The following is a 19,076-nucleotide window of genomic DNA, read 5'->3' on the forward strand; positions in this document are numbered from 1 at the left end:
GTTACATGAAAGCGGCGCTGTGATTTTTTGCTATTCCTAATACTGCTGAGGTAAAATAAAAGCTGTGCTGTGATTAGTTGCTATTTCTTATACTGCTGAGGTAAAATGAAAGCTGCGCTGTAATTGGTTGTTATTTCTTATATGGCTGAGGTATAATGAAAGCTGAGCTGTCATTGGTTGCTATTTTTTTATACTGCTGAGGCAACATGAAAGCTGCACTGTGATTGGTTGGTATTTCTTATACTGCTGAGGTAAAATGAAAGCTGCGCTGTGATTAGTTGCTACGTGGAATTATTTTTATTTATTGTTAATATCCAATTGCCACTCTAACTCAATACATTTACATGCTTTTTTTAATTGTTAGTTTAATCGATTTGAAGTCTCATAATCTTTCGAATACTGCATTTTTCCATTTATTTATTTATTCTTTTTTTTCCAGCAAATTTGTGAGCATCGTCGACAGTTATGCCCCCCAAACGAAAATACATTGGTCAATCTACATCTCAAGCACGAAAGAAAAAGGCATTACGAGCTTCAGAAACAGACAAACAATGGGAAGCAAGATTAGAAGCTGTTCGAAGACAAACTGCTCAAGCCCGTTCTTCTCAAACGAACGAGCAACGAGAATCCAGATTGGAAGCTGATCAATTACGCACTGTTTAAGCCCGCTCGAATGAAACAGGAGAGCAACGAGAATCCAGATTGGAAACCGACCGATTACGCACTGTTCAAGCCCGCTCGAAAGAAACAGGAGAGCAACGAGAATCAAAATTGCAATCCAATCGATCACGCACTGCTCAAGCCCGCTCGAATGACACAGTTGACCAACGGACAGCAAGACTGGGAACCAATCGAGAACGCAATATTCGATCCAGACAGACACTGCACGCTGATTTGAATCTTGCTGCATTCCATTACGATGCTGATTATGATTACATTCATCATCTAAGTGTCGTTATTGGAAAAATGGACAAATTATGCAAATTTTGCTGTGCATTGAAATTCAAAAATGAAACTCCAGGAATGTGCTGCGCAGGTGGAAAAGTGAAATTTCCTGAATTGCATTTACCACCTGAACCATTATCAACGTTGTTATCCGGTGACACAAGCCAGTCTAAACATTTCTTGGCAAACATATGGAAGTACAATTCATGTTTCCAGATGACATCATTCGGTGCAACAGAAATCATACGTGACAATTACATGCCAACGTTCAAAGTCCAAGGCCAAATTTATCATCTCGCTGGATCACTTCTACCACAGCTGCATTCAGATCACAAATTTCTTCAAATTTATTTCATGGGAACCACCGATGAACAAGTTGATCAACGTTGTCGAGTCAATACCAGCACTTATCGAGAAATTGTTGCTGCATTACAACATTTATTTCAGTAACACAACCAATTAGTTCAACTGTTAAGGACGGCCCTTGAGCGAATGCCAGCTGATGATTACGTTGTTGTCATTAGAGCTGACAAAACACCAGTTGGCCAACACGAAAGACAATACAATGCACCAACAATTAATGAAGTGGCGATCGTCATAGTTGGCGAAGAATTTAACTCGCGTGATATAGTTCTTCACCGCAGAGATGGTCATCTTCACCGAGTCTCCGAAACTCATCGCTCATACGATGCATTGCAATATCCAATTTTATTCTGGCAAGGAGAAGATGGATATCATTTCAACATCAAAATGAGAAATCCACAAACACATGAGAAGACCGATAAGAAAGTCAGTGCCATGAATTACTATTCATATCGATTGATGATTCGTGAGAACCCAGACAATCACATTTTGAAATGTCGGCATTTGTTCCATCAATACATTGTCGATATGTATGCAAAAATCGAGACCGAACAACTTCTCCTCATTCGACTGAATCAAACCAAACTGCATTCAGAAGAATATATTCATTTACGTGATGCAATTGCTACCGATGGCAATCCCAATGAACTGGGTAAAATGGTCATCCTGACGGCTACATTCACAGGAAGCCCACGGCACATGCATGAATATGCACAAGATGCAATGACTTATTTTCGCGCATATTGCCGTCCAGATTTTTTCATAACATTCACGTGCAATCCTACGTGAGATGAAATTAAAGAACTGTTGCCTGGACAATTGCCTTCGGATCGCCATGACATCATCGCACGTGTGTTCAAACAAAAATTGAAAACCATGATGGATTTCATTGTCAAACATCATGTTTTTGGGGAGACACGCTGTTGGATGTATTCCATTGAATGGCAGAAAAGAGGATTACCGCATGCACACATTTTGATTTGGTTGATCGACAAAATTACACCAGACAAAATTGATGAAGTCATCTCAGCAGAAATCCCAGCTTTCAACATTGACCAAGGCTTATTCGAAGTCGTTAACTATTCTCCATGCATCAACAACTATTCTCCATGCATGAAGGATGGAAAATGCACGAAACGCTATCCAAGAAACGTACATGCCGAAACCATCACTGGAAATGATGGATATCCACAATCTAGTCGACGATCAACCAAAGATGGTGGCAAATTAATCACTTTAAAAGTGCGCAACAATGACATTGAAGTCGATAATCGTTGGGTTGTGCCGTATTCACCATTACTCTCAAAGACATTCAAAGCACACATCAATGTTGAGTATTGCAATTCAGTGAAATCGATCAAATATGTCAATAAAGGAAGTGATATGGCAGTTTTTGGAGTGGAAAATGCATCTGCACCAATCGATGAAATCGAACGATATCAATTGGGACGCTACATTAGTAGCAATGAGGCTGTTTGGCGTATTTTCTCATTTCCAATTCATGAACGTCATCCAACAGTTGTTCATTTGGCAGTACATCTTGAAAATGGACAGCGCGTGTATTTTACAACAGAAAATGTACATGCAAGAGCATCTTCACCACCGCAAACAACGTTAACTGCCTTCTTCTCATTGTGCACGCATGATTTGTTCGCAGGAACGCTACTTTACTCAGAAGTGCCAAAATACTACACATGGAATGCATCAGCGAAAAGCTTTCAATGTCGTAAACAGGGCATATCAGTTGAAGGACATCCAAATTTCTATTCGTCCGACACATTAGGCCGCCTGTATACAGTTCATCCAAACAATCAAGAATGTTTTTACTTGCGCTTACTGTTAGTTAAAGGGGTTGTCCCGCGAAAGCAACTGGGGTTCAGCACTTCTGTATGGCCATATTAATGCACTTTGTAATGTACATTGTGCATTAATTATGAGCCATACAGAAGTTATTCACTTACCTGTTCCATTGCTAGCGTCCTCGTCTCCATGGTGCCGTCTAGACGCGCTTGAGCAGTCCGGTCTTCTCCCTTCTGAATGGGGCCGCTCGTGCCGGAGAGCTGCTCCTCATAGCTCCGCCCCGTCACGTGTGCCGATTCCAGCCAATCAGGAGGCTGGAATCGGCAATGGAACGCACAGAGCCCACGGTGCACCATGGGAGAAGACCTGCAGTCCACCGTGGGTGAAGATCCCGGCAGCCATCTTCGCAAGGTAAGTAAGAAGTCACCGGAGCGCGGGGATTCGGGTAAGTACTATCCGTTTTTTTTTTTAAACCCCTGCATCGGGTTTGTCTCGCGCCGAACGGGGGGGCTATTGAAAAAAAAAAAACGTTTCAGCGCGGGACAACCCTTTTAAAGATTGATATATTGTATAACTAAAGCTGAATTCATGATGTTTGGAACTACTGCATAGATTATTAACACTCTCACAAAGTACCAACTGTGTACATTCGCTCCACATCAGGTCATATCAGGTTATGAGCTGTGCTGAAATCCTATTTATCAGCTAAAATTCCCCCACTCAAGTTTAATGACCTCTCAGACATCTCTGGCCAGGTTGTTGGACACAGGATACCTTTGACTCCTCCTTTGTCTCTCTTTATAAGGGAGAGCATTTTCCAGACTGAGTAGAGGTGACATGTTGTCCAACATGTGGCATCTCTTGGTACCCGTCTGCCTGGCGATCTTCAGCTCAACTCTTACAGCCGCATCAGAACCGTAAGATATTGATCACTACTATTTGGTTAATTATTATTATTTAGGGATAAGTTACTACTTTGCTATATGTTTTAAGAAATTGTATATGTGTTAAGTTAATAATCAAGACTTTTCTTGAAAATAAGTCAGTGATGTATTTATACTGTAGATCAGTATTTACAAAAGCCAAGACATCCAGCTCTCCATCATCCAGCATGTCTAGGACCTGGGTAGAGCAGGAGCAATACAAATCCAAAAGAATGATTCTAGCACCAAATATGGAATGGCAACGTAACAAGCCTTTATTTAGGCGACAATAAAATCCATATATAGAGAACCATCAGCCCAGCTTATGTATTTCGGCTTGATTCCATATTCATAGCCTGTTAATAAGGTGTCAAGCAGAAAAGCAAAAGCTGGGCTAACTGTTCTCTGTAGATGGTTTTTATGACTGCTTGAATAAAGGTTTGTTATTCTTCCATTCCATATGTGGTGCTAGATTCCTTCTTTTGAATTTGTAGGTCAGCATTCTCCAACCTGATGCTCTCCAAAGGTTGAAAAACTACAACTCCCAACATGCCCTTGATAGTTGGACCTTTGTCCCTTGCATGTATGCCAAGTTAGAAATCATAACTTGGCGGTTGGACAAATTTGATTGATCTATAACATCTTGTCCTACGTTTATCCCCCCCCCCCCCCCCCTATATTTTGAAATATTCTAGTGTAGGGCATTTCAGAGTGAGTCTGCAGAGTGGGTCACCCTGGTCAGGGCAGCTACTCTGCTTAGGTAGCAGTATAATAGTGTTACAACAGGGTTTTTCTTTCTCATTTTAAATTTGCTTATTAAAAGTTAGGTTTCATCTCAGAAGGGTTGTGCACTTTTTGGTTTCATAGAGTATAAACTTGACAATACTAATACACTTTTTATATAATGCATGATAATTAGAGATGAGCGAACACCAAAATGTTCGGGTGTTCGTTATTCGGAACGAACTTCCCGTGATGCTCGAGGGTTCGTTTCGAACAACGAACCCCATTGAAGTCAATGGGCGACCAGAACATTTTTGTATTTCGCCGATGCTCGCTAAGGTTTTCATGTGTGAAAATCTGGGCAATTCAACAAAGTGATGGGAATCACACAGAAACGGATAGGGCAGGCGAGGGGCTACATGTTGGGCTGCATCTCAAGTTCACAGGTCCCACTATTAAGCCACAATACCGGCAAGAGTGGGCCCCCCCCCCTCCCAACAACTTTTACTTCTGAAAAGCCCTCATTAGCATGGCATACCTTTGCTAAGCACCACACTACCTCCAACAAAGCACAATCACTGCCTGCATGACACTCCACTGACACTTCTCCTGGGTGACATGCTGCCCAACCGCCCCCCCTCCCCCCCCACAGCGCACACCAAAGTGTCCCTGGGCAGCCTTCAGCTGCCCTCATGCCACACCACGCTCATGTCTATTTAGAATTGCGTCTGCCATGACGAGGGACCGCAGGCACACACTGCAGAGGTTGGCACGGCTAGGCAGCGACCCTCTTTAAAAGTGGCGGAGCGATAGCCCACAATGCTGTACAGAAGCAATGAGAAATAGAATCCTGTGCCACCGCCATCAGGAGCTGCACACGTGGGCATAGCAATGGGGAACCTATGTGCCACACACTATTCATTCTGTCAAGGTGTCTGCATGCCCCAGTCAGACCGGGCTTTTTAATTCATAGACACAGGCAGGTACAACTCCCTATTGTGAAGTCCCTGTCGACCCACAGCATGGGTGGCTCCCTGGAACCCACCGGCGGTACACAGAAATATCCCATTGCATTGCCCAACACAGCTGAGGTAGTAATGTTGTGCTTAACCCTTTCCAATCCAATTTGTATATGGTTTTCCTAGGGGGCTTACTCTTTTTCTGCCGTTATACAACGGCGTTATATGCTGGCTAAAGCCAGTACTGCATGAGCTGACACGTAGGATAGGCTCCGACAGCAGAGAGGCTGGCAATATACAGTAAGAGAACCCCGACGGACGTCTACCAACAACGGAGCTGTACAGCCTTAAACCCTAATGTCTTCACAGGTCACACAGTGGACTGGAAAGGGTTAATGCAGGTGGGTTTCGGCCCACACTGCATGCCCCAGTCAGACTGGGGTTCTTTACAAGTGGACACATGTAGGTTAAACTCCCTGTGGACCCACGGCCTAGGTGGGTGCCAGGAAGCCACCGGCGGTACATAGAAATATCCCATTGCATTGCCCAACACAGCTGAGGTAGTAATGTCGTGCGTAATACAGGTGGGCTTCGGCCCACACTGCATGGCCCAGTCAGACGGGTTCTTTAGAAGTGTACAGATGTATTAAAAACTCAGTGTGCACCTACAGCATGGGTGGCTCCCTGGAACCCACCGGCGGTACATAAAAATATCGCATTGCATTGCCCAACACAGCTGAGGTAACGTCAGCTGTAATGCAGGTGGGCTAAAAATTAATTTGATTACACTGTAGGCGAGGGCCCACAAAAATTGCTGTATCAACAGTACTAATGTACATCCCAAAAATTGGCCATGGCCAGCCAAGAGGGCAGGTGAAACCCATTAATCGCTTTGGTTAATGTGGCTTAAGTGGTAACTAGGCCTGGAGGCAGCCCAGTGAAACGAAAAATTGGTTCAAGTTAAAGTTCCAATGCTTTTAAGCGCATTGAAACTTATAAAAATTGTTCTGAAAAATTATTTCAGTGAGCCTTGTGGCCCTAAGAAAAATTGCCCGTTCAGCGTGATTACGTGATGTTTCAGGAGGAGGAGCAGGAGGAGGAGGAGGAGGAATATTAGACACAGATTGATGAAGCAGAAATGTCCCCGTTTTGGATGGTGAGAGAGAACGTAGCTTCCATCCGTGGGTGCAGCCTACGTATTGCTTACGTATCGCTGCTGTCCGCTGGTGGAGAACAGAAGTCTGGGGAAATCCAGCCTTTGTTCATCTTGATGAGTGTTAGCCTGTCGGCACTGTCGGTTGACAAGCGGCTACGCTTATCTGTGATGATTCCCCCAGCCGCACTAAACACCCTTTCCGACAAGACGCTAGCCGCAGGACAAGCAAGCACCTCAAGGGCATACAGGGCTAGTTCAGGCCACGTGTCCAGCTTCGACACCCAGTAGTTGTAGGGGGCAGAGGCGTCACCAAGGATGGTCGTGCGATCCGCTACGTACTCCCTCACCATCCTTTTACAGTGCTCCCGCCGACTCAGCCGTGACTGGGGAGCGGTGACACAGTCTTGGTGGGGAGCCATAAAGCTGGCCAGGCCCTTAAAGACTGTTGCACTGCCTGGGATGTACATGCTGCTCGATCTACGCACATCCCCTGCTACCTTGCCCTCGGTACTGCGCCTTCTGCCACTAGCGCTGTCGGCTGGGAATTTTACCATCAGCTTGTCCGCAAGGGTCCTGTGGTATAGCAACACTCTCGAACCCCTTTCCTCTTCGGGAATCAGAGTGGCCAGGTTCTCCTTATACCGTGGATCGAGCAGTGTGTACACCCAGTAATCCGTCGTGGCCAGAATGCGTGCAATGCGAGGGTCACGAGAAAGGCATCCTAACATGAAGTCAGCCATGTGTGCCAGGGTACCAGTACGCAACACATGGCTGTCCTCACTAGGAAGATCACTTTCAGGATCCTCCTCCTCCTCCTACTCCTCCTCAGGCCATACACGCTGAAAGGATGACAGGCAATCAGCCGGTGTACCGTCAGCAGCGGCCCAAGCTGTCTCTTCCCCCTCCTCCTCATCCTCCTCCTCCTGTACGCGCTGAGAAATAGACAGGAGGGTGCCCTGACTATCCAGCGGCATACTGTCTTCCCCCGCCCCCGTTTCCGAGCGCAAAGCAGCTGCCTTTATGGTTTGCAGGGAATTTCTCAAGATGCATAGCAGAGGAATGGTGACGCTAATGATTGTAGCATCGCCGCTCACCACCTGGGTAGACTCCTCAAAATTAGCAAGGACATGGCAGATGTCTGCCAACCAGGCCCACTCTTCTGAAAGGAATTGAGGAGGCTGACTCCCACTGCGCCGCCCATGTTGGAGTTGGTATTCGACTATAGCTCTCCGTTGTTCATAGAGCCTGGCCAACATGTGGAGCGTAGAGTTCCACCGTGTGGGCACGTCGCACAGCAGTCGGTGCACTGGCAGCTTAAAGTGATGTTGCAGGGTGCGCAGGGTGGCAGCGTCCGTGTGGGACTTGCGGAAATGTGCACAGAGCCGGCGCGCCTTTACGAGCAGGTCTGACAAGCGTGGGTAGCTTTTCAGAAAGCGCTGAACCACCAAATTAAAGACGTGGGCCAGGCATGGCACGTGCGTGAGGCTGCCGAGCTGCAGAGCCGCCACCAGGTTACGGCCGTTGTCACACACGACCATGCCCGGTTGGAGGCTCAGCGGCGCAAGCCAGCGGTCGGTCTGCTGTGTCAGACCCTGCAGCAGTTCGTGGGCCGTGTGCCTCTTATCGCCTAAGCTGAGTAGTTTCAGCACGGCCTGCTGACGCTTGCCCACCGCTGTGCTGCCACACCGCGCGACACCGACTGCTGGTGACATGCTGCTGCTAACACATCTTGATTGTGAGACAGAGGAGGAGGAGGAGGAGGAGGGTGCTTTAGTGGAGGAAGCATACACCTCCGCAGATACCAGCACCGAGCGGGGGCCCGCAATTCTGGGGGTGGGTAGGACGTGAGCGGTCCCAGGCTCTGACTCTGTCCCAGCCTCCACTAAATTCACCCAATGTGCCGTCAGGGAGATGTAGTGGCCCTGCCCGCCTGTGCTTGTCCACGTGTCCGTAGTTAAGTGGACCGTGGCAGTAACCGCGTTGGTGAGGGCGCGCACAATGTTGCGGGAGACGTGGTCGTGCAGGGCTGGGACGGCACATCGGGAAAAGTAGTGGCGACTGGGAACTGAGTAGCGCGGGGCCGCCGCCTCCATGATACTTTTGAAGGACTCAGTTTCCACAACCCTATACGGCAGCATCTCAAGGCTGATGAATTTTGCTATGCGGACGGTTAACGTTTGAGCGTGCGGGTGCGTGGCGGCGTACTTGCGCTTGCGCTCGAACACTTGCGCAAGCGACGGCTGAACGGTGCGCTGAACTACACTGCTGGATGGGGCCGAGGACAGCGGAGATGAGGGTGTGGGTGCAGGCCATGAGGCGGTAGTGCCTGTGTCCTGAGAGGGGGGTTGCATCTCAGTGGCAGGTTGGGGCACAGGGGGAGAGGCAGGGGTGCAAACCGGAGGCGGTGAACGGCCTTTGTCCCACCTTGCGGGGTGCTTGGCCATCATATGTCTGCGCATGGTGGTGGTGGTGAGGCTGTTGGTGTTGGCTCCCCGGCTGAGCTTTGCGCGACAAAGGTTGCACACCACTGTTCGTCGGTCGTCAGGCGTCTCTGTGAAAAACTGCCAGACCTTAGAGCACCTCGGCCTCCGCAGGGTGGCATGGCGCGAGGGGGCGCTTTGGGAAACACTTGGTGGATTATTCGGTCTGGCCCTGCCTCTACCCCTGGCCACTGCACTGCCTCTTGCAACCTGCCCTGCTGATGCCCTTGACTCCCCCTCTGAAGACCTGTCCTCCTGAGTAAGCGTTGCACACCAGGTGGGGTCAGTCACCTCATCGTCCTGCTGCTCTTCCTCCGAATCCTCTGTGCGCTGCTCCCTGGGACTTACTGCCCTTACTACTACCTCACTGCAAGACAACTGTGTCTGATCGTCATCGTCCTCCTCACCCACAGAAAGTTGTTGAGACAGTTGGCGGAAGTCCCCAGCCTCTTCCTCCGGACCCCGGGAACTTTCGAATGGTTGGGCATCAGTGACGATAAACTCCTCTGGTGGGAGAGGAACCGCTGCTGCCCAATCTAAGCAGGGGCCCGAGAACAGTTCCTGGGAGTGCTCCTGCTCCTGAGCAGGTGTTATTGTAGTGGAGTGAGGAGGCTGGGAGGAAGGAGGAGCAGCAGACAGAGGATTCGGATTGGCAGCAGTGGACGGCGCAGAACTGCGGGTAGACGATAGGTTGCTCGAAGCACTTTCTGCCATCCAGGACAGGACCTGCTCACACTGCTCATTTTCTAATAACCGTCTCCCGCGTGGACCCATTAATTGGGCGATGAATGTGGGGACGCCAGAAACGTGCCTCTCTCCTAATCGCGCAGCAGTCGGCTGCGACACACCTGGATCAGGAGCTTGGCCTGTGCCCACACCCTGACTTGGCCCTCCGCGTCCTCGGCCGCGTCCACGTCCTCTAGGCCTACCCCTACCCCTCAGCATGCTGTATTACCAGTGATTTGATTTCACAGGCAGGAAATAAATTGGCGCAAGACTGCAGGCCAAATATAATTTTTGCCCTTTTTGGAAAACGAAAGGCCCCACTGCCTCTAGTGAATGAATTATCTAAGTTTAATAACTGTGCTGTGTCCCTGCTTATGTGTCACAGAACGTGAGGGTAGCAGAGTTATTATAACTCTGGCAAAGCAGGTATTTTTTTTCCCAATTAAGGAAAGCAAATGGCGAAGCCAGCAGTAAAGCGTAGCTGGGTGCGTATGATTTAGCACTGTTCTTCACGCAGCTCACACGTCTCCACCGCCCGTAAGGACGGACAGAGGCTGGACAAATAGATTTGTTTTCACTTGTTTTTCCACCAAAAGGCAGCACTGCGTATATTCTATGAACATGAGAAGTTTAATAACTGTGCTGTGTCCCTGCTTATGTGTCACAGAACGTGAGGGTAGCAGAGTTATTATAACTCTGGCAGAGCAGGTATTTTTTTTCCCAATTAAGGAAAGCAAATGGCGAAGCCAGCAGTAAAGCGTAGCTGGGTGCGTATGATTTAGCACTGTTCTTCACGCAGCTCACACGTCTCCACCGCCCGTAAGGACGGACAGAGGCTGGACAAATAGATTTGTTTTCACTTGTTTTTCCACCAAAAGGCAGCACTGCGTATATTCTATGAACATGAGAAGTTTAATAACTGTGCTGTGTCCCTGCTTATGTGTCACAGAACGTGAGGGTAGCAGAGTTATTATAACTCTGGCAGAGCAGGTATTTTTTTTCCCAATTAAGGAAAGCAAATGGCGAAGCCAGCAGTAAAGCGTAGCTGGGTGCGTATGATTTAGCACTGTTCTTCACGCAGCTCACACGTCTCCACCGCCCGTAAGGACGGACAGAGGCTGGACAAATAGATTTGTTTTCACTTGTTTTTCCACCAAAAGGCAGCACTGCGTATATTCTATGAACATGAGAAGTTTAATAACTGTGCTGTGTCCCTGCTTATGTGTCACAGAACGTGAGGGTAGCAGAGTTATTATAACTCTGGCAGAGCAGGTATTTTTTTTCCCAATTAAGGAAAGCAAATGGCGAAGCCAGCAGTAAAGCGTAGCTGGGTGCGTATGATTTAGCACTGTTCTTCACGCAGCTCACACGTCTCCACCGCCCGTAAGGACGGACAGAGGCTGGACAAATAGATTTGTTTTCACTTGTTTTTCCACCAAAAGGCAGCACTGCGTATATTCTATGAACATGAGAAGTTTAATAACTGTGCTGTGTCCCTGCTTATGTGTCACAGAACGTGAGGGTAGCAGAGTTATTATAACTCTGGCAGAGCAGGTATTTTTTTTCCCAATTAAGGAAAGCAAATGGCGAAGCCAGCAGTAAAGCGTAGCTGGGTGCGTATGATTTAGCACTGTTCTTCACGCAGCTCACACGTCTCCACCGCCCGTAAGGACGGACAGAGGCTGGACAAATAGATTTGTTTTCACTTGTTTTTCCACCAAAAGGCAGCACTGCGTATATTCTATGAACATGAGAAGTTTAATAACTGTGCTGTGTCCCTGCTTATGTGTCACAGAACGTGAGGGTAGCAGAGTTATTATAACTCTGGCAGAGCAGGTATTTTTTTTCCCAATTAAGGAAAGCAAATGGCGAAGCCAGCAGTAAAGCGTAGCTGGGTGCGTATGATTTAGCACTGTTCTTCACGCAGCTCACACGTCTCCACCGCCCGTAAGGACGGACAGAGGCTGGACAAATAGATTTGTTTTCACTTGTTTTTCCACCAAAAGGCAGCACTGCGTATATTCTATGAACATGAGAAGTTTAATAACTGTGCTGTGTCCCTGCTTATGTGTCACAGAACGTGAGGGTAGCAGAGTTATTATAACTCTGGCAGAGCAGGTATTTTTTTTCCCAATTAAGGAAAGCAAATGGCGAAGCCAGCAGTAAAGCGTAGCTGGGTGCGTATGATTTAGCACTGTTCTTCACGCAGCTCACACGTCTCCACCGCCCGTAAGGACGGACAGAGGCTGGACAAATAGATTTGTTTTCACTTGTTTTTCCACCAAAAGGCAGCACTGCGTATATTCTATGAATAATAACTGTGTTGTGGCCCTGCCTATATAATTCTTTCCCTGCAGTATCAATGGAGGGTGGAATGCTCTGCAGAGGCGATTTTGAGAAGCCCAAAAAAAATGCAGCACAGCTAACAGCAGCCTGGACAGTACTGCACACGGATAAATATGGCCCTAGAAAGGACCGTTGAGGTTCTTGAAGGCTACACTCACTCCTAACACTCTCCCTGCCTATGCAGCACTTCTGTCCCTAATGCCAGGTGCAACGGTCTGCAGAGGCGATTTTGAGAAAAAAAAAAATGCCACTGCTAACAGCAGCCAACACACAGCTATCAGTGGCCCTAATAAGGACCTTTGGGGGGTCTTGAAGCCTACACTAACTACCAATTCTTTCCCTACAGCAGCTCCGGTATAAACAGCACTGTCCCTCATCTAACTCACACCGCATCTGAGGCGAGCCGCGGGAGGGGCCGACTTTTATATTAGGCGAACACCTGATCTCGCCAGCCACTCACAGCAGGGGGGTGGTATAGGGCTTAAACGTTGCAGGGGGAAGTTGTAATGCCTTCCCTGTCTTTCAATTGGCCAGAAAAGCGCGCTAACGTCTCAGGGAAGGAAGTGAAAGTAACCAGAACACCGCATGGTGTTCGTTACGAATAACGAACATCCCGAACACCCTAATATTTGCACGAATATCAAGCTCGGACGAACGCGTTCGCTCATCTCTAATGATAATGGTTCCAGTTGCATTATGATGTCTGATTTCCAAATTTTATAAATAACTAATAGCTGATGTTTCTGTATCCTTACAGCCATTATTTGATTACAGTCCCTGTACATTTAGTACAGGGGGCTGAGGAGAAAGCCTGCGTGGCCTTCCTTGATCTGAAGGGGGCAGTTGATTTAAAATTTGAGCTGAAGAAAGATGACCAAGTTTACCCCTTAGCTGAACATAAAATCGATGCCCATGACCATTATGAGTGTTATCCCTTCAAGGTCTGTATACATCTATAGAGTATATTACATGACTCAACTTACAAAATAGTAATAATTGATGTTCAATATACAAATATTTCAAAATATGGAAACTGGAGAACTATGTAAGGTATTTAATATAGGAATCAAAACCATGTATGGCATTCAATATGGGAAATTGAAGCATATATGACAATATTGCAGCTTTGTCCCATTAACTTCAATTGAGCTCAGCTGCAATAATGCACCTGATCCATGGATGGTTGTTGTGCAGGTTGAGAAGAACACAGACAGATTTTCGTAATCCTGGACAAACCTATTAGCAGGCAATCTTATCAGGAGAAATAACAAATGGGTCAGAATTTTCAACATAAACCAATTAAAAAGTTATTTTGGCCCATATAACAAAAATAGAAATAAGCAAAAAAACTAAAATCCCACACAACCCTATTAAGGTTCACATGTAAAAAAAAATGTAACCTTTGAATACATTTTGGAAACGGGGAACTGCAGAAGATTTATTTTAGCTGGTTAAGGTACAGTATAAGTTATGAGCCAATGGTGTATCAAACAGACAAGCCACAATTGCCATGGAGCGTCTAATAGAAGGGAGCAGAAATCTGCAGCCAACAGGAGAGGGGGCTCATTATATCCACTCTTAGGCCATCTTAGGTTATGTTCACACTTCATAAATCAATGACAATTCTCAATTGAAATCCATATGATGATCACAGATTTGAATTTGTTTAAGCCATGGTTTGGGAGAGATTTTACAGTGAAAAATGCCATATGAACATAACCTTATATATCTCCCTTTCAGTTCAATAGGTATTAAATTACAGACAATGCCCTCTAGTGGTGGCTACATGCAGCCAGAATTATATACTTTGTCAAGTCATAAAACAGACCTCCCCATACAGATATATTCTAAATAGAGATGAGCGAGCACCCAAATGCTCGGGCCCGCGTTACTCGCGTTGAGCTTTTCGTAAAATTTGAGAGGTCTACTCGAGTAACGGACCCCATTGACTACAATGGGAGACTCGGGCATTTTTGTATGTGGGACGCCGGGTGCCGAGCTTTTTTTTCTTTCTTTTTCTTTCTCTCTCTCTTTCTCTCTCTCCCTCTCCCTCTCCCTCTCCCTCTCTCTCTCTCCATCTCTCTCTCTCCATCTCTCTCTCTCCATCTCTCTCTCTCCATCTCTCTCTCCCCCCCCCCGAGTACTTTTCACCCGAGTAGTGAAGTACTCGAAAATCGCGGTGCTCGATTGCGAAATCGGCCTTACCGAGTACGTTCGCTCATCTCTATTTATTATATGTGCTTTAAATGGGTTGTGCTAACTTTTCTATGTATCCCATATTCACAAGATTAAAGAAAAGTGTCTGGCTGGTGGGGGTCTGATTGCTGGGAACCACAAATGAATGGGGCTATGGTCAAGCATGACATTTTTTTTCCATTCATCTCTAGAGGACTGATAGTTGAGTGCTTGAGCTAAATAGTCTGTCAAACTACTAACGACCAACTGTCTGTGAGTGATAAGTGACTGTGTGCTACATGCGATGATGTTATTGTCATTATGGTCAGTCACCAGGGCTCTGAGCTCTGCCCCTGATCACATGACATTGACATTATCACTGGTCCTTCATCCCTGTGTATTGATGAAGGGATTACAGGCGGACTACATCTCGACAAACCCCCATTGCCTCAGTTGCTCTGGATACAGCAGTACTCAGTCTGGCAGTTTGAAGCTGGTTGTTAGACAGCTAATCACCTGTGTGGAGACTCCAATAAATGACACCACATAAATGAACACATACATAGCTTGCGGTGCATATTGACCAACAAAATTGAAGCATAGTCCTTCACCACTATCTTCACATTTCCTGAACGTAATATCATGTCATCTTAAGTGCTAATGCCACCAACACCAGTTGAGATTTTATCTAATCGAGAACCATTGTCTAGTGTTGAAACAAACCCTCAGTTTTGTGTGAACATGTCACCACAGAGGGTTCAATGCCGCCGTAAAGTTAATGCAGCTTACATGACACAGCAACAAGCCACAATTTCACCTCAGCGAGTAGCTGAAGTTTGTAAATCTTGTGCAGCTGATATGTGAAAATAACATGTGAACATGTCTCCTCAGCGAGCTGCTGAAGTTTGTAAATCACGTGCCGCTTATATGTGAAAGCAACAAGTCAACATGTCTCCTCAGAAAGCAGCTAAAGTCCGTTAATCACATGCAGCTTATATGCGAAAGCAATGAGCCAACATGTCTTCTCAGCGAGCTGCTGAAGTTCGTAAATCACGTGCAGCACACGGCAGTATTTTGACCAATTCCAGTCCTTTCACTATATTATATAAGTAAGTGGTGCATTGCACCACCAGAAACACTGGTACTAATCAGTCTCATTAAGGTGAATGGAGTGGGAATGCGCATGCTTGAACACTGCTCTGTTCATTTGAGGGTACGTGGGACCACTGTTCTTGTGAAAAGATTCCTTAAAGGAGAACTCCAGGCAAAACTGATACAATGAGAGAGAATCCTAAAACCATTTTACACTATAATACCATTGTAAAATGCATTAAAAAGTGGCGTACAACTTTTGTGCCAGATTCTTGAATACAGAAGTCTATACTCAGAAGATGGTTGGCTTCACTCTCAGAATACTCACTTGACCACCATCACTTTCTTTATCTGGAACTTTCTGATCTGGGCCAATCAATAGATTTTTGATACAGGAATGTCTGTATTGCATTGTTTAAATTTTTTACTATTTAAATAATTTCTTTTTTGTCTTTTTTATTTTCTCGTTTCTTTTCTTTTTCTCTTCCTTTTTTTCCACTGTCTATATCACAAATCATTTTTTTTATTTAAACCCACTGAAAAATGAGCTCCCAACTTCAATATACAGAATGCCCCTTTGCTAAAGACAAACTTTCTCCAATCCCTTTCTCTTAAAGTTTCTTTTACAGCTGCAGGGTGGCTTCACATGAGCGTGTTTTTGTATGTGCATAGGTGCGCACTAGAGATGAGCGAACACCAAAATGTTCGGGTGCTCGTTATTCGGAACGAACTTCCCGCGATGTTCGAGGGTTCGTTTCGAACAACGAACCCCATTGAAGTCAATGGGCGACCAGAGCATTTTTGTATTTCGCCGATGCTCGCTAAGGTTTTCATGTGTGAAAATCTGGGCAATTCAAGAAAGTGATGGGAATGACACAGAAACGGATAGGGCAGGCGAGGGGCTACATGTTGGGCTGCATCTCAAGTTCCCAGGTCCCACTATTAAGCCACAATACCGGCAAGAGTGCCCCCCCCCCCTCCCAACAACTTTTACTTCTGAAAAGCCCTCATTAGCATGGCATACCTTTGCTAAGCACCACACTAGCTACAACAAAGCACAATCACTGCCTGGATGACACTCCGCTGCCACTTCTCCTGGGTTACATGCTGACCAACCGCCCCCCCTCCCCCCCACAGCGCACACCAAAGTGTCCCTGCGCAGCCTTCAGCTGCCCTCATGCCACGCCACACTCATGTCTATTTAGAAGTGCGTCTGCCATGAGGAGGAACCACAGGCACACACTGCAGAGGGTTGGCATGGCTAGGCAGCGGCCCTCTTTAAAAGGGGCGGGGCGATAGCCCACAATGCTGTACAGAAGCAATGAGAAATAGAATCCTGTGCCACCGCCATCAGGAGCTGCACACGTAGGCATAGCAATGGGGAACCTATGTGCCACACACTATTCATTCTGTCAAGGTGTCTGCATGCCCCAGTCAGACTGGTAATATGTACCTTAACAGTAACCGCGTTGGTGGTAATGTGGTGGTGACTGCGGACCTAGTAGCACGGTTGTATTTTGTTGGTTTTCGGAATGCGGCCAGGATTAAGTGGGCCGTGGCGGGGGGATGTTGTGGGGGCTCTCTTGTTGTGTCGGTAAAGGTGAAATTCTTGGACTGCCACCAGACGAACCAATGCAAAGACATTTGCCAAGAATGTTTTCCCTGTTGGAGGAGGAGGGGGATGTTTTTGAGGCACTACGTGTCCTCTCCACGTGTCCGTGGTTATATGCACCTTTACAGTAACCGCGTTGGTGGGAAATGGCCTCGCCGCCATCATGTCTTTGGGAAGCCTCTGTTTCCACACCCCAGAGACATACCATTAGCAGCGGTATAGGCAGAGCCCAGAATTCGTAACATTTCAGCCGTAGCATTAGGACAGGCCCCACTAACATATCACTAGCAGCATTATAGGAGGAGCGCAGTCTTCGTTCCATGTCAGCAATAGTAGCACTCAATGCAGGCCCCAGTAACAATTCCGAAGCAGCAGTATAGCGGGAGCGCAGTCTTCATTCCATGTCAGCAATAGTAGCACTCAAGACAGGCCCCAGTAACAATTCCGAAGCAGCAGTATAGCGGGAGCGCAGTCTTCGTTCCATGTCAGCAATAGTAGCACTCAAGACAGGCCCCAGCAGCAGTATAGCGGGAGCGCAGTCTTAGTTCCATTTCAGTAGCCTTAGTATAGCCAAGGCCCAAGTTACATTTATGTAGCTAAAGTGTAGGCCAACCCCACACACCTTTCTGTACCATGAGTGCAGGCGAAGAACATACAAATTGCTATGATTACACTGTAGGTGAGGGCCCCAAAAATTTGGTGTACCAACAGTACTAATGTACCTCAGTAAAAATTGGCCATGCCCAACCAAGATGGCAGGTGAATCGCTTTGGTTAATGTGGCTTAAGTGGTAACTAGGCCTGGAGGCAGCCCAGTGTAACGAAAAATTGGTTCAAGTTAAAGTTCCAACGCTTTTAAGCGCATTGAAACTTATAAAAATTGTTCAGAAAAATTATTTGAGTGAGCCTTGTGGCCCTAAGAAAAATTGCCCGTTCAGCGTGATTACGTGAGGTTTCAGGAGGAGGAGCAGGAGGAGGAGGAGGAATATTACACACAGATTGATGAAGCAGAAATGTCCCCGTTTTGGATGGTGAGAGAGAACGTAGCTTCCATCCGCGGGTGCAGCCTACGTATTGCTTACGTATCGCTGCTGTCCGCTGGTGGAGAACAGAAGTCTGGGGAAATCCAGCCTTTGTTCATCTTGATGAGTGTTAGCCTGTCGGCACTGTCGGTTGACAAGCGGCTACGCTTATCTGTGATGATTCCCCCAGCCGCACTAAACACCCTCTCCGACAAGACGCTAGCCGCAGGACAAGCAAGCACCTCCAGGGCATACAGCGCTAGTTCAGGCCACGTGTCCAGCTTCGACACCCAGTAGTTGTAGGGGGCAGAGGCGTCACCGAGGATGGTCGTGCGATCCGCTACGTACTCCCTCACCATCCTTTTACAGTGCTCCCGCCGACTCAGCCGTGACTGGGGAGCGGTGACACAGTCTTGGTGGGGAGCCATAAAGCTGGCCAGGCCCTTAAAGACTGTTGCACTGCCTGGGATGTACATGCTGCTCGATCTACGCACATCCCCTGCTACCTTGCCCTCGGTACTGCGCCTTCTGCCACTAGCGCTGTCGGCTGGGAATTTTACCATCAGCTTGTCCGCAAGGGTCCTGTGGTATAGCAACACTCTCGAACCCCTTTCCTCTTCGGGAATCAGAGTGGGCAGGTTCTCCTTATACCGTGGATCGAGCAGTGTGTACACCCAGTAATCCGTCGTGGCCAGAATGCGTGCAACGCGAGGGTCACGAGAAAAGGCATCCTAACATGAAGCCAGCCATGTGTG

At 47.1% G+C, this 19,076-nt stretch overlaps 1 protein-coding gene across 1 annotated transcript in view; it reads left to right on the top strand.

The window, feature by feature from the left end:
- The first annotated feature begins 3,950 nt into the window (after positions 1–3,950).
- LOC136626663 (alpha-2-macroglobulin-like protein 1) overlaps positions 3,951–19,076 on the top strand; it is a 200,952-nt gene continuing 185,826 nt past the window's right edge. Inside the window, exons 1-2 of the mRNA XM_066601680.1 lie at positions 3,951–4,025; positions 13,179–13,362. Of these exons, the coding sequence (XP_066457777.1) occupies positions 3,958–4,025; positions 13,179–13,362 (252 nt within the window). The 5' untranslated portion in view covers positions 3,951–3,957. The remainder of the gene's footprint in view (positions 4,026–13,178; positions 13,363–19,076) is intronic.

The sequence above is a fragment of the Eleutherodactylus coqui genome, chromosome 4, assembly GCF_035609145.1.
Source record: "Eleutherodactylus coqui strain aEleCoq1 chromosome 4, aEleCoq1.hap1, whole genome shotgun sequence".
Classification (NCBI taxonomy): Eukaryota; Metazoa; Chordata; class Amphibia; order Anura; family Eleutherodactylidae; genus Eleutherodactylus; species Eleutherodactylus coqui.